Source organism: Chelonia mydas, chromosome 2, assembly GCF_015237465.2.
Source record: "Chelonia mydas isolate rCheMyd1 chromosome 2, rCheMyd1.pri.v2, whole genome shotgun sequence".
Taxonomy (NCBI): domain Eukaryota; kingdom Metazoa; phylum Chordata; order Testudines; family Cheloniidae; genus Chelonia; species Chelonia mydas.
In genome coordinates, this window is record NC_057850.1 from 241,224,619 (window position 1) to 241,241,215 (window position 16,597).

The window sequence follows — 16,597 nt, forward strand, 5'->3', positions numbered from 1 at the left end:
GTTTGGATGCTGTAAAATCATATCATTAGTAATGGGGAAAGGAGACTAGAAGGAAACATGTCTTTCTGGCAGCAGATCAAAATGTCAAGGGTGTTTGTGGGTAATAGTGGGAAACTGATATTTTGGGGCGTTTGAGCCTCATCTCACCCTGAGGCCCCTTTTTGTTGTTTTAAATACCTGATCTTTCCTGCACCTTGCAGGCACCAATGTTTGCTGATAGGGAACCTCACTCTGGGGGCAGAGAGGGTTTAGAAGCATTTGGGTGGGGAGAGGCAATTAGGGAAGCCCACCCTCCCTCAGTCCTGGGGGGAGCAGGGGTGGGCGGGGGAGCCCCCCTCAACCCCAGTCCAGGGTGGAGGCAGGCGAGGCGGGGCGGGAGCCCTGGCCCGTGGGGCTCAATGGGAAGCAGCTGCAACGCGGAGCTCATTCATGTGCAGGGAGGAGGCGCCTGTGCGCCGGCTCCCCCTCCCGCTGCCTGCCTGCCTGGCAGGGAGTCGGGGAGGGGCCGGCTGGGGCGGGCGGCGCTGGTAGCTGTCCTGGGTGTTGAAGCTGCTGCCGGATCTAGGGAGCCGCCGGGAAGCGACGCCAGCCCGGACGAGGCAGCATGGACTGAGCGCCGGAGGGAGCGGACCGGGCAGCCGCCTGCGATGGGCCAGGCATGATGGGGGCGCTCGGCTCCATGCTCCCGCTGCTGCTGCTGGTCTTCGCCGTCGCCCCGCACAGCCAGCTCCCGCGCGCCCGAGCCGGAGCCGGAGCCGCCGCCGCGGCCAGATTCGGTGAGTGCTGCGGCCGCAGAGGAGGGGCCGGGCCGGGTGGAGCGGGAGGGGGCTGGGGTCTCACAGGTGAGCGGGGCTGCCCGGCGACGGCAAACGGGGCAGCCCCGGGAGACAGTCCCCCGCAGCACACCCCTTGTGCGCCCCGCCCCGCCGAGCGCCCGGGGTCAGCCCCCCGGCCGCCCTCAGCCCGCCCCGCCGAGCGCCCCGCCCTCAGGCCCCCCCGGCCGCCCTCAGCCCGCCCCGCCGAGCGTCCGGTGTCAGCCCCCCCCGGCCGCCCTCAGCCCGCCCCGCCGAGCGCCCCGCCCTCAACCTCCCCCGGCCGCCCTCAGCCCGCCCCGCCGAGCGCCCGGTGTCAGCCCCCCGGCCGCCCTCACCCGACCCACCGAGCGCCCGCCCTCAGCCCCCCGGCCGCCCTCAGCCCGCCCCGCCGAGCGCCCGCCCTCAGCCCCCCCCCCCCCCCGGCCGCCCTCAGCCCGCCCCGCCGAGCGCCCCGTGTCAGCCCCCCGGCCGCCCTCAGCCCGCCCCGCCGAGCGCCCCGCCCTCAGCCCCCCGGCCGCCCTCAGCCCGCCCCGCCGAGCGCCCGCCCTCAGCCCCCCCCCGGCCGCCCTCAGCCCGCCCCGCCGAGCGCCCGCCCTCAGCCCCCCCCCGGCCGCCCTCAGCCCGCCCCGCCGAGCGCCCCGTGTCAGCCCCCCGGCCGCCCTCAGCCCGCCCCGCCGAGCGCCCCGTGTCAGCCCGCCGAGCGCCCCGCCCTCAGCCCGCCCCGCCGAGCGCCCGCCCTCAGCCCCCCGGCCGCCCTCAGCCCGCCCCGCCGAGCGCCCCGCCCTCAGCCCCCCGGCCGCCCTCAGCCCGCCCCAAGCCTCCGGCCGCTGGACGCCTCCTGTCAGCGCCTCGGCACGAGCCCCCAGCCCTCTCCCGTCAAGCGCCTCCTGTGAGAGCCCCCAGCCCACGCTGCTGTGAGCCGCGTGTGTGACAGCCCCCCAGTTCCTCCCCACACACCAGGTTCAGAGTCAGATGAAAGACCCCCGCAACTCACCCCACTGCCAGTATCATGAAACCTGCCCTCCCCCCCGCTGCAGAGCCAACTGCCGGACTCATCATGGTGTGAGGTCTCCAGGGACTCACTCCAGACCCACCCCCTTGAGATCATGGTGTGAGATCTCCCTGCCAAACTGACCCCACTGAGATCATTGTGTGAGATCCCCAGAGACCCTCCTGCCAAACCCACCCCACTGAGTCCATTTTGTGAGATCTGCCCCACCCCAGAGACCCTCCTGCCAAACCCACCCCAGTAAGACCCTTGTGTGAAACCTCCCCACTGAGGGCTTTCAGGTGAAATCCATCTGAACAGAGATTACACCACCAACAGAATTTGTGAGAGCTCCCCAATGTGCCTACTTGTGCTTGTGTCACTGGGAGCATTCATGTGAGATCCCCTGCAGCTAAACTCGCTCCACTGAGACCATTCATTTGAGGCTTCCCACAGAGATCCCCAACACCAGTTCCCTAATCTCCTCATCAAATTCAGCCACGGAGATCAACTACATGGGACCCCCTCAAACTAATCTCATCCTGCTGAGACCCCTACCAAACTCAACCTATTGAGACCATTAGTGTGAGACACCCCTCCCCCCCAACAGAGCCTTCTCCAACTAAATTCATCTCACTGAGTCCCCCTCTCAGACTTAAAACCTCCACTGAAACCTTCCATCACTGAGCCCCCAAAATTAAAAGTACCCCCACTGCCACCCACCCCAAACTAAATGCACCAAGGTCTCCATATATTTACTCTCCCAAAATCTAAACTCATTGCGCTGGACCCCTCACATGCTTTAAACCCATACTGAGATCCCTATACAAAGAAATTCCCAAACAACCCCCCACTGAGATACCCAAAATTAACCCACCCACTGACACAATACTGAACCCCAAGTTAAGCTTAACTCACGGAGAGCCCCCAAACTATTGAACAATATCCCATGAAGACCATCAAAAAGCGTTTCCTGCTGAGACCTTCTCAAACTAAGCCCTGTTGTTAAGATTCCATTTAAATAAACCTCCCACAGACAACTTCCAAGCATTAAACCTTGCACTTGAATTCCCTAAATTCAGCTCCCCCAAATCATGAGACCCCCAACACTAACCCTAATCTACTCAGAGATGCTCTTACAACTAACCTCATGCTCTGCAGCTAAACACCAAGTCTTCTTATCCAAACCCCATCGCAACAAGCTTTTCCTTTCACTGAAACTCTGATAACTAAATCCCAATCAAAGCTACCCACGATGATCTCTATCCAGACAGTCACCCTGACTTACAGCTTCCTACAGTGACTCACCTTGCAAGAAGGTGGTGGTGACTTGGAGAGTTTTGCATTTGGCATCATTTTAGTGGCTGCCTGGACTGGTTAGTGGGATCAGAATGTCTAGGTAAATTAGCTTCCTCTGAGAAATACTCCTTTCTATAATAAAACAAATTAAAAACAGAGGAACCCCTCCAAAGCAAACTGTGCAGTTTTCCTAATGCTAATATTGTCTGTTAAAAAGGATTAAAAATGAAGCTAATGATTTCAGTTCAAGCCAGAGAGAATAAACATTAAATGCTTGGTGTGAGGGGGGTTGGTGAGATACGTTTTTTAGGGAGAAGGATTTTGGACTGAAGATAGTAGCAGCATCCTCAGTTGTTTCAGTCATGGAGCCCACTCTTCATGGCCTCATGGGAAGAATGCCTGTGTCCAAAATCTTCAGATATTGTCTTAGTATTTTCTTTTATTTTAAGAATGCAGTCATTTACATTCTGCTCCTTGACACAATTCAGTTTCTGGTTCCTGGTGCCCTGAACATAAATTTAAAATCTTTTGGGAAATCACAAGAAGTCTGAAAGTATGGATCTGTTTGAAAAGGAGGAAAGGCTCTATTGCCTTTCAGAAAAGCCAGGAAAATAAACGGCTGTAGCACTGCTGGGTATGGAAACAGTTTTAAAATCTCCCATCCTTTTAGAATTTTATTAATCACTCTCTGGAACATCATTTCAGTATCTTGTTAATTGTGAGTTCAAAACTTTAATTTTTACTAATTTATGGAGGGTTTGTACTATTGTAGGCAACAATTACTGCAAGAAAAACAAATGTAACACTGTACAAGATGTCTTGAGTTTTTTGGTTGCCGTGGAGGTTATACATTTGTTTTCCTCTGTTTCAACACAATCCCACTTTCTTAACACACAGTAGTGCAAATATACACAGATACACTATACAACCTCTATAATAAATGTTGGAGTCCACTTAAAAACAATGTACCTATAGAAAAATCATATTTAGTTTGTATTTAGTAGGTGATCCAGTAAGTCTCACTGTAGACTGACTCATAAATATAAATATACACCCTTGCAGAACCTCATAGGACATTTTTATGTGCAAAATGGTTGTATAAGTTATTAATTACAATAAAATGATCATCTTCAAATGATGACCTATCTATTTTATAACAAATACCTACATGGTTGTTTCAAGAAGTTGGGGATTAACAAGTTAAAAGGCAAGATAAAATATTAGATCTGTACATCTTCCTTCCTCTGCCCCCATATTGCACATACTATTGCAAGTCGTTCCTGTAAGAATGTGTTTTTATAAGATACCATTATCAGCAAGAGAACATACTGCCTGCTACTGCTTCTTGACATTTAAAATACTTCTTTACTGGTAGCATTTTTCATGCAACTAAATGTGAAAATGTATGGCAAAAAAACTAGATTTAGCCAAGAAGAGATGGTCTTATCTTTTCCAACAAGGTGTTCAGTTTCAGAGAGAAAGAAAACAGCTGAGTACATTGTATCCAATATAGACACTGTGTTCAGAAGACTGATTAAAAATAGAGCTGATAGTTTAATATTCTAAATTAATCCTTATATGTTAAAAGGACACTGCCAACTTGAATTTTTGGTGGTGAACTATATTAAAAAACAAGAACACAAATAACCATTTCTGACAGAGCAGCCTACAAACAATATATCCTTATTTTGTTTCCTAATTCTGTTAGAATTTTTACATTTTTTTCTGCTCCCCTACTGGTGGTAATATTGATCTTTTCGGCTAGTCAGTTTCTCCCTTACTAAATAACTGCACAGGAGAAGCAGTAAAATTGGCTGTACACGATGTTTTCAAATACATAAATCAAGCAGTTTTTAATCTTGGGTGTTGCTTATAGCTATAGTAGGTACAACATTTTCATACAGAATTATTAGTTTCAATTTGATGGTGTCCCTTTTAAAAAGATACAGCTGGATCTGATTTTCATATTAGATGACTTAGATGCTATGGGAAACTTGGGAACAAAAGAAATTGTCAGTATTGTTTATTACACTATTACATTGAAGAGATGATTTATTTGTACTAAAACATTAAACTTAGTTCAGTACTTTAAGGTGAGTAAGTCACCTTAATATTGGTATTAAGTAATTGTAGTTTTATGTTTAATTTTATTTTAGATATGGTGACTTAAAATATACTTTTGTAATGCAGAAGGTGATGCTTGTGAACTGCAGTAAAATGGATGTGGTTATTTGTGCAAAAAAGTTAATATTTTATGCTGTATTTTGAATGTTGCAATGTAGGTCTACTGTGGTTTATAAACTTGAGTTCTGTTTTTGTATCTTTAGCTCTCTAATATGACTGCAATAAATCAGTGTTGTTTTGGAAAATAAATTGTTGGAAACAATTGTTTCCATATGCCCTATAATAACAGTTGCCTTCAAAGTGCTATGGAAATTATTTTATCAAAATTTGTTGTAAATGTAAACCAAGATCAAATGGACTGTAATTTATGTGGCAGCATTTCAGTTTAGAAGAAGTAGGAAAGATCCTTTTTTTGATAAATCAGTAACTGTAGGTTCCATTCATGCTTGTCACATACAGTGAATGAACATTTCATTTCAGTTGCAGGTTAATTTTAAAAATGGTAGGTAGGTAGAAACTGATTACATTAACTTATAGACTATTAGATAGTGCTGCATATTATTCATATAAGTTTCACAAAGAACACTGTGCTAAACAAAACTGACTTGGGATTCAGTCCCGGGACTACTTATATGAGTAAAGTTAAGCACGTGCTGAATAACTGCCAGATCAGGGGCTTGGGTTCCTCCCCCGCCCCCCAACAGAGAGTGAGAGGGAGGGAGGAGGAGGGTCTGTATGAATATGGAATTAGTTCTACATCCAAATGTTGATTCTTAAATTACAAGAATACTGAATGGCTGACAAGACTGAAGAAAGGGTACAGTGTTTTTTTGGTCAGTGGTTTGAGTTCAACCTAGGCTTAGTAGTGGCTGAAAGTTGCTGCCATCTGATGGCTAGTTATTGGGCGATGGCAAATCAATTTATCTCAGTTTAGTACTTAGTGGACAGGTGTTAACATTACCAAACCCACTTGTGATGGGGACTGGGCTTACCAGTGGTGCTTTCTAGTGATTAGGTCACTGTATCCCAGCTCTCTCCTGTTCCCAGTGTCCCTCACCAGCAATCACTCCAACGCTATGGTGGTCCACCTTTTGGTAGATAGCAACGTGGCCCTCCGTCTGGGTCACCATTTGGGTTCACCCTCTTCTGGGATAACAGAGTTAAACAAAATATATACAGTCCAACATCCCCACAAAAGAAAGGGTCTTCAGCTCACCTCTGGGCCCCTGTGGGTGGCATGCCATTGACTCAGTGATTACAGTAACTCTCTCTTCTCTGGGGGGCAGGGTTGGGGAAAGGGGTTTAATGCCCCAGTGACACGGAGCACCCCTGCATTCACACTCTACACACTAGTGTAATCATTTTGAACAAAATATGCATTGAGGTGGCATTTGAAAACTAATATCAAATATTTTTGAGTGATATATGTACATGGTGGGTATTAAGAGATATGGGTATATACTAGAATTATGACTAAAGTGTGCTTAAACTAGGCATGTTGGGGAGTTGGTAAACAGGTCCCACATAGACAAAGGAATGTGAATTTGAATCTCTGACTGGCCTGTTCTTCAGGCAAAGGCAATGAAGGTCCATATTTGCATGTAAGTAGTAAACAGGACCATCAAGACAGTAGGGAAAGGAGATGGCAGGAAACAGAACAATTTGCATTTAAGCTAACAAGTGGGGAAGGAAGAGCATGAAGCTTCATTTACCACCAGACTCCATGTTGTCTTCCTAACAGCTTTAATAAACTTTACTTTGAAGGGTTACCTTCATAAAAATCAATTTCACAGGTTTACTGGTCTCTAAAGAGCAGAGGTCTAAAGTGATAAGCAATTGAATCAACTGATTGTATACAATATTACTTTATTATAAAAGTGCATAGAGTGAGAATAAATGCATAGATCTGAAATCTAATGATACACTGGTGATTAAAATCACTGTGAAATGTATGTATTAACACTATATGAGGAAATATGGATAGTTAATTATATTAAGTTTTAAAGTCTGTGGCCAAACAGGGAGAAACAGGTTCCCTCCCAGACAAGACAGAAGGCAGCTATTTACCTGTTTCCTATATAAATTAAGCATAGTGGAATCAAGACAATGGAAGCTCTATTTACATACAGGGGGATGGAAAGCCCAAAGGAAGGGAAGAACAGTATGGTCATCCTGCTTCTTGAACTGAGGTAATTGAACTCTGGAAGATATACGCAAAAACAAAAGCCATCTTTAGGATCCATCACTAGACAGACCTAAGGGAACAGAGCTCTTGCAAGCTGAGAAAGATAGGTCATTCAACCAAGGGGGAGAAGGGGTTAAAGTCTCTGGAAACTGAATACAGTTGAGAAACCATCCCGAAGAAAGCCTATACCTTGCTAGATTAAATTTTAGACTTCTAGATATGGTGTTTTCACTTTTATAAGCTTGTAATGCTTTCTAACATTATTCCTCTTATTTGGCATAACTTAATTTATGTCCTATTGTTAATAAATTTGTTTTATGTTTACTGTAAACCAATTCAGTGCTGAGTTTAAAAGGAGGGATGTATTTACCCCAGTTAAGTTAATAAGTTGTGATGTGCTTTTGTCTGTTTAGAAGAACAAATGAACCTTAGTATGTCTCAATCAAGGTTGGTGGATGCCAGGTTGGGCTGCTGGAGTCAGAGTTGCAAAACCAGGGCTGGCTGCATAGCACACAGACACTCAGGATGTGACCTGCATGCAGGGCTGGATTAACTCTCTTGTGGTCCTGGGGCTATTAGATTTTGTGGGGCCCCTGGCAGTTTGGAGTGCGGGAGTGGGCTCAGGGCTGGGGCAGGGGATTGGGGTGTGGAAGGGGGTGCCGCTCCAGCTGGGGGGTGGGGCCAGGGATGGAACAGGGGGTTGGGGTGCAGCAGGAGGTTCGGGTTGTGGGCTCTGGGTGGGAGTTTGGATGAGGGAGGGGGCTCCGGGCTGAGGTAGGGGGTTGGGGTGCAGGGTACAGGCTCCGGCTGGGAGACGCTTACCTCGGTTGGCTCCTAGTCGGCGGTGCAGCAGGGCTAAGGCAGAGTCCCTGCCTGCCCTGGCTCTGCGCTGCTCTGCTCCCCAAGGTGGCCGGCATGTCCAGCCCCTAGGCGGAGGGGCCAGGCTGCTCTGTGCAATGCACGCTGCCCATGCCCACAGACGCTGCCCCTGCAGCTCCCATTGGCTGCGACACTGGGGGTGGGGGCAGTGCACAGAGATTCACTGAAGCCTCTTGCCTAGGGGCTGCAAGGGCATGCTGGCGCTCGCAGGGGCGGGGCGCTGACACTTGGGGACCGGTGTCTGGTCCGTGGAACAAAGACTTGCTGCAGGCCAGAAGAAAAGAAGCAGGAGGCCGCATTGGGCCTATGGGCCTCCTCTTAGCCTGAGGCTCTGGGCTGAAGCCCCTGAAGCCCTTGTGTTAATCTGGTCCTGCCTGCATGCCTGGAGGCTGGCTGTAAGTGTCCCAGGCTGGGAGCTGCAGCAGCAAAGCATTGTAAGGCACCCAGTGTTGCAGGGCAAGTGGTGATACAACCCCTCACTGGTCTGGATTTCACACAGAATCAAACTCCATCACAGCCCCTTCCACAAAATGGAGGTTGATAGAGGAGCCAGGGCCCTCTCTCCATCTCCAACAAACTCTGACCCTGGGCCCCATGAGAAGCAGTAATAGCAAATACCCCAGAATGATTCAACCGTGCTTCCCTGCGATCCATTTCCTACCACTCACTTTCCCCAGGGCCTCAAAGTTTTTTCACTTGCAGTCCAACAGAAAATAGCATAAACAACTGACTTTTCCACCCAGCTGGGCTCAGCTGGTAACCTTCTTTGCAGGCTAACTCCAGCTTCAGACTGTCGTAAATTCATGACTTTCACTCCCACTCTCCAAGATCATTACAGTCTGCCTCTACCCAGGGTTTTAGGCAGGCCGCAGTACCTGATCAATTCCTGCCTCCAGTCAGGCTTCCAGCTCAGGGCTCAGCTACCCAGGCTTCCCTCAGTCCAAGAGAAAAAGCTCTCAGCTACCTGTCATGTGGGTTTCCTCCTTGGTCCCTCCTTTAGGGCCTGAGGTACCTGTTGTTGGTACTGGGATGGGTGGGCCTAGGGCCACCCAAAAGAAATGATCTGCCCCCCTCAACTGAGGGGAGGAACCACTGAACCCAGGCCACAAATGAATTATTCAGACAACAAATGAAAAAACAGATTGAAAAATCTGGGCTCCAGAGGAGGACACCGAGCAGAGAATCCCTGACGGTGTCCACTGCTCCTTCAAAGATGTCTAAGGAGTCAGTGGACACAGCCCAGAGGAATGATCATATGAGGACTGGAAATAGCTCCCACAGTCACAGAGCATCTCCCCATTGAGCTTCCTCCTCGTGGTTTGTGGATGGCCATTTCGGCCAACTTGAGCAGGAGGCCTGAAAACTACAGAAATAGCAAGTTGGGGGAAATCTCTTGCATTCCGTTATGCTTTTACATTGCCTGTGCAACTGCTGATGATGGACTCCAGCACTCCAGAAGAGTTCCACTTCCATTTCCAACAGATCCCAAGAGCAATATATATCCCAGCTTCATCAAATTTGTACTCCAGCACAAAACCTGAGCAATGTCGTCAGATGTTCTTATATCAACAGATTGGCACCTCTGACTGTCACACATTCCATATATTTGGATAGTTATTCTGCCTGAATATTACTGAAGTTACCACTGTTAAGGTTTAGAGGCAGATTTAGGAAGGAGTAGTTTATGGGATTGGATGAAAATGAGAAAAGGGATTAGAGATTGTTTTAGAGATAAAGATGGGAAGGGAGAGGGGTGGTGGGAAAGAAGTTTCTGATAGGTTTTCTTAACTTTGCGTATGAGAAATCAGCTAGATGTTGGGCAGGGGAATGGGGATAAGTGGCATGTTTCTGTGCAGGGAGTCAAGTTCAGGAGAGGTGTCAGGGAGTAGAAGCATAAAAGTAAATGTGGAAGACTTAGAGATGTTTGGAAAAGGGAAGAGAGGAGTTGGGGATTAGATAGCTATACAGGATCATGGGACAAAGGAGCAACGGTGTGAAATGAAGAGTGGGTCAAATTATAGGTAGATGCCATGGAACTGACAGAGAGGTTTAGGGAGAGTCAAGGTCAGCAGCAAAATCATAGAAGATTAGGGTTGGAAGAGACCTCAGGAGGTCATCTAGTCCAACCCACTGATCAAAGCAGGACCAACCCCAACTAAATCATCCCAGCCAGGGCTTTGTCAAGACGGGCCTTAAAAAACTCTAAAGATGGAGATTCCACCACCTCCCTGGTAACCCATTCCAGTATTTCACCACTCTCCTAGTGAAAGAGATCTTCCTAATATCCAGTCTAGACCTCCCCCACTGCAACTTGAGACCATTGCTCCTTGTTCTGTCATCTGCCACCACTGAGAACAGCCTAGCTCCATCCTCTTTGGAACCCCCCCTTCAGGTAGTTGAAGGCTACTATCAAATCCCTCCACACACTTCTGCAAACTAAATAAGCCCAGTTCCCTATCCTCATAAGTCATGTGCCCCAGCCCCCTAATCATTTTTGTTGCCCTCTGCTGGATTCTCTCCAATTTGTCCACATCCTGTAGTGAGGGCTCCAAAGCTGGATGCAGTACTCCAGATGTGGCCTCACACGTGCAGAATAGAGGGGAATAATCACTTCTCTTGATCTGCTGGCAATTCTCATACTAATGCAGCCCAATATGCTGTTAGCCTTCTTGGCAACAAGGGCACACTGTTGACTCATGTCCAGCTTCTCGTTCACTGTAACCCCAGTCCTTTTCTGCAGAACTGTCGCTTAGCCAGTTGGTCCCCAGCCTGTAGCAATACATGGGATTCTTCCATCCTAAGTGCAGGACTCTGCACTTGTCCTTGTTGAACCTCATCAGATTTCTTTGTCTAGGTCATTCTGGGCCCTATTCGTACCCTCCAGTGTATATCTCTACCCCAAGCTTTGTGTCATCTGCAAACTTGCTGAGAGTGCAATCCATCCCCTCATCCAGATCGTTAATGAAGATGTTGAGCAAAACTGTCCCCAGGACCGACCCCTGGGGCACTCCGCTTGATACTGGCTGCCAGCTAGACATCGAGCCGTTGATCACTACCCATTGAGCCTGATGATGTAGCCAGCTTTCTATCCACCTTATAGTCCATTCATCCAATCCATACTCCTTTAACTTTCTGGCAAGAATATTGTGGGAGACCGTATCAAAAGCTTTGTGAAAGCCAAGGTATATCACGTCCACCACTTTTCCCATATCCATGGAGCCAGTTATCTCATCCTAGAAGGCAATCAGGTTGGTCAGGCATGACTTGCCCTTGGTGAATCCATGTTGACTGTTCTTGATCACCTTCCTCTCCTCCAAGTGCTTCAAAATGGATTTCTTGAGGACCTGCTCCATAATTTTTCCAGGGACTGAGGTGAAGTCTGTCATTCCCCAAATTCTTCTCCTTCCCTTGTGCATCATATTGTGCAATGGACAGGATGTCAAGACAGGTGTAAGTGGGAAGCCATTGTGAGGAGCGGAGGTGGTGGTCAGAGAGAGGGGAACACTAAAACAGAGAAGTTGAAGTGAATCATGCGTGGTGAAAATGAGGTTGAGAGATTCCAACTGATGGGAAGCATCAGTCCATAGTTGGAGGCCAAGAGAAGTGTAAAGGGGATTCAGGGGTTGGGTGTAGATTATGGCAGTTGTGTTGGGGAGAGAGAGAGAGAAATGATGTTGTTGTTTCAAAATCACAGATAAAGGGAAGGTTTGAAAGTGGGAAGAGAAAGAGGGGAGTCCTGCCACAACAGGGAAGTAGTGTGTGTAGGGGAGGGAGAAAGTAAAGTAATCTATGGGCCTTTCAGCAGCCCTAGACCCAAATCTATTGTGAGACCATTAGGCTTTGGTGATTGTAAGTGAGGGAAAGGGGTGAGAAATGAGGGTAATGGACAGCATGGGATTTGTTAGAGATGAAACAGACATTCCAGAAAGAGAAGTTGAAGGGAGCAGAGCAGAGAAATAAACAGCAAGTCGGAGTAAGAGTGACAGACTCAAATGCAGGAGGAAAGGCCAGGGAGGGAATGGGTAGAAGGAAGGGGAACCTGAGAGAAGAGGTGCTGGATTGGATCCATAAAGAGGAAGCAGGAAGAGGAGGAAAGGGAAGTGCATATGAGTGAATGACTATTGAGCTTTTTAATGTAAGTTTCAGTTCTTTAGGTGGTAATATATATTTTTATCCCAACCAGTATAAATGAACCTCTATATACTGCAGCATTCATGATAACACTCATTATACTGTTCAGAAGAAGATAAATATTCATCTTATAAAAATAATGATTAAATTTAGGATCATGTTTATAAGGTGATTAAAGAGGCTTAGCTTTAAGGAACCCATCCCTTTTGAAAAATAAAGCGTGCTATAGGAAATTACAGTATCTTGTTCTCCGTATTTTTTTTTTCATTTAGTGCAAACATGCTTTATTGGTACTAATGACAATTCACTGATGCAGAATGCCTCTTAACGAAATACTAAGAATTATTTATCAAATAACATTTTGTGTAAGATCAAAATCAGTTTATAAATCAGATTCCTCCACAAGTTTTAAAGAGTAAAACCTGTTTGCTAGGAGAGTCTATGAGAGTTTCAGTGGGTCATAGGGGGAACCAGGTCTTTTGTTTAGTCACAGTCCAGCTAGACACACTAAGTGTGTAAGTGCTGCATAGGCTGCCTCATGTTTCATTAGCAGTACGTTTCCACCCTTATGTGAAGGGACACGTTTCTGATGGGGCGAGTGTTGCACAGTCACACACCATAGTTGGTACAAAGTTTGACCACTGTGACTGATTAACATGAAATTATGATGTGGAAGTCCACTGGAGATGGAGCTGATAGGGAACGATTGTATGGCTGGTTGAGTAAGATTTTTAATTTTGTTTTACTTTGCTCAGATCTGAATTTAAAATGTGGCTTCAGAGGGTGACAACCAATTAGTTCAACTAAATCAGCACCAGGGAATTTGAGTTTGTTTTCTAAGTCTTAAAAATATCTAATTACACTATATTTGTCTTGGTAAAGGTGGGTCTGTAGAATTTTAATTTTGATTATGCAATATGTTATATATTAGCTGTTGCTTTTAATCCATTTCATACCGGAGTATAGCTCAGGGCTTGCTTTGATATTGCAGAACCTTACTTGAAATAACACGTGCCAGATTCCATCTAGCCCTTACTAAATGTGACCAGGTTCCCTCCCACCAGCCCTCTCCCCTCCTCCCCATCTATGTATTCACAAGAACCACTGGCTATCTCTTGGTTTATTACAACCAACTTCAAGTAATAGAGACCCCTCTCCACCTGTTTGAGAAGCACTGCATTGACTGGTGAACCTCCCTCACCCCACTACATGGAGTAGGAATTAAAGATGTGGAGCCAAAACAAATGGTCTAAGTAAAAAAAATAAAGAAAAACAGGATTGTGAAGTTAGGAATTAAATGTCTGTTTTGGTTTTTTTTGGCCATAGAATTAGATGTGAGCGGAGAGAAGAAATCAAGGGTATATGGTGCAGCATTGCCAATCTCAAGCATTCAAAAATCATGTGTCATGCCTCCAAAAATCATGAAAGTGGTATAAGAGTCATGAGATTATTTTTTTTAAATAATTAATTTTGGGTTCTTTTTATATGCTTTCTAGTTTCAGCATTTCGGGTGTGCTGGCTTCGAGTTTTCAAGCTTTTCTCCATAACCATGAGTGCTAGAAACTTACTTTCTTTTTAAAATGAAAGGTGATATTCTTACACAGTCTCCTTATCCAGGAGTTAGGGCTTCAGGAAATACATGAAAAATTGCAAGAATCTTGATAAAACTGGCAATACTGATGGTGTTTCAGCTGTTGTGGATTGGATGTGCGATGCATGGGCACCTTGAAGAACAGGGTCTGATGTGGCCACAGTGGTTGCAAAGATGAAATACATGTTCATTTTACTGAAGTGCTAAAACAAATGAAGGAATGTAAAATACTGCAAAAGATTACCTTATTTAAACCATATTTTAGACCCCTGGACATTTCTACCCATCTTCAGTCTTTTCCAGCTGTAGCAAACAAAGGGCAAGGCCCTGCAAAATGTTGAGCACTAGGGGCCCCAATACAGTTAAGCATTTAAATGTGACTAAACTCTAAGTGCACAAGTAGTCCCATTGCAGTTGAGACTGCTCTCCTGCTTAAAGCGAAGTACGTAGTTATTTGCTTTGTTGGACTGAGGACAGAGAGCTCAGCATTTTGAAGGATTGAACCTTACAAATATGAAAATGTTAGGTCCTCCAGTTATGCACAAAGCTTAACAGGAAAAGTGATTTAAAAAAAAAAGAGATTTATAACAATATGGCAGACAGAAGAGAGATTTTTAGAAAGGCAGTAGTGATAAAATTGCAGCTCTGGGTCCAATTGTCCTTATATGATTAAAATGTTCAAGATATTGAGCCTAATTATATTCATTCTCAAGTGGATGGTAAAACTCATATTAATTTCTATGGAAACAGGATCAGGCCCATTGTTTCCAGTCTGTTTTTAAAGTTATATATAGTTGGAGTTGGTTGCAATGAGAGAAGATTTCTGTGAAAAAAATTGTGCATTTCCATCCCTTCCTAATTTTTAATTGCAATTTCATGCTTTCCAAAATCTGTCTATCTAAAATGTTACTTTTGGCATACCTAGTGCACCCTGGATTGTATGCAGATGTTCCTCTTGACTAATGACGGTTGAAAAATGACTTATTAATAATCAGCATGATAATGTTGAAATCAGAGATTTCCAAGGAAAAAAATAAAGTTAGTAATATTTTGTAGTATTTCCATCTTATCGACTGTCAATAGACTAGGACATTAAGATCACTCAATCATATTCTTATGTGGCAATCAGAGTAAATCTCTCAAACACTTTTTTATTGAGCAATAGAAATTGCAGCTATCTGTGACGATTGAGTAGCATTTGGAAAAGGAGCGAGGGGAAGCTTTCATAGCACCATGACTACGTTATATCTGGTATTAAAGTTAGCCAAGCAAAGCGAGGTGCTACACTCAACTCAATGGTATTTTTGTTTGTCCATCTGTCATGCCCACTCTGAAGAGTTTATAATCTGAAGGCAAATAACAAAGAAAGGGTGGTGGAAATGGGTAGCAGGCAAGCAAAGGGGTAGCAGATGTCATGGTTGATATAACACTTACTAAGAAATAACTAAAATGGCGTGTGTGTGTGTATAGTGAAGATAAAGTAAATCAAAACAGATGCATCTCAGGGCTATCCTGATGAATTAGTGGTTTAAAGGATTACCCGACCTCAGTGGGTGCATGTCCAGGCATACAATTAACCGTTTTAATTCCCTTTTAACAGAGTGATCTACACTGAATATTAAGCTGTTGTTCATCTCATTATCTTTGTTTTCCCTCTATTAGAATAACCCTAAGAAGTTGTTTTCAGCTGAAAACTCATCTTCGTACAAGTGAACTCTGAGGGTAGTTCAAGTGCATTACACAAAGCCCCTCTCGTGAACAGCCCCATCAGCTCTGTTCATGCTCCTTTAGGTGTTTTGGAGTGAATGAGGATTTAGGCATTTTCAGTTCCATCAGTGTTTTGCAGACTCCCACTAGCCCTGATATCAATCTAGGGAATTCAGAGATCTAAGATATCGTATATTTTAATAGGTCTTGCTTGAAAGTGGTTGAATATAATATGATTAGGTCTGTTTAAAGCAGAGTCTTAACAAAGTATTATTTTAACAATTTTTCTCCTCAGTCTTTTTTTGTGTTGGAGCCAGCATGTAATATCTCTTCTCCTAAACTTCATATTGTAAAATATCACCAGATGGCAATTAACTGGAAAGAGATCAATTTTTGTTATGCCATTTGTTGATGCTTATACATTCCACTGTGGGTGGTACTCCCACTATGGTTTCCTATTCTCTATTTCCCAAGTCACAGTTCATTTGTGAATAAGTTTTGCCAAATACTGTTATGGTGATACTGTTTGTGGATATTGTAATTCACTAGAGAACTGTCAATCTAAATACTCAAACACATGGAGCTGGCTATGATAAAGTGTGTCTATTTAATGTAGGCCCTGATCATATAAGCAGCTTCACCAAAGATGTCTGCCCTGGTCTGAGGCTAGTTAACTATTAACTAGAACAAACAGGGTGAGGACAAAGTTTTTTCTTTGGGAAGGTCCTCTACCTTCCACAACCCTAAATAATCCCTATCTTTCCCATAGGAACAGATTGATGGTCTGAGAAGGACATTGAGCCTTGAGGATATTCCTCAACATGATAAAATACAACAATTTTGAGTTAGGCAGAAATTTTGGACTTAAACTATGAGAG

The 16,597-nt window shown here is 45.4% G+C and overlaps 1 protein-coding gene across 2 annotated transcripts in view; it reads left to right on the forward strand.

The window, feature by feature from the left end:
• Positions 1 to 364: 364 nt before the first annotated feature.
• The window catches only part of PTPRN2 (protein tyrosine phosphatase receptor type N2), a 989,298-nt gene continuing 973,065 nt past the window's right edge, over positions 365 to 16,597 (forward strand). The window contains exon 1 of one of the 2 annotated variants that reach the window (XM_037891071.2): positions 365 to 776. In XM_037891071.2, coding sequence (XP_037746999.1) covers positions 659 to 776 — 118 coding nt within the window. In that variant the 5' untranslated portion in view covers positions 365 to 658. The remainder of the gene's footprint in view (positions 777 to 16,597) is intronic. The other variant, XM_043541551.1, reaches the window with a different exon arrangement.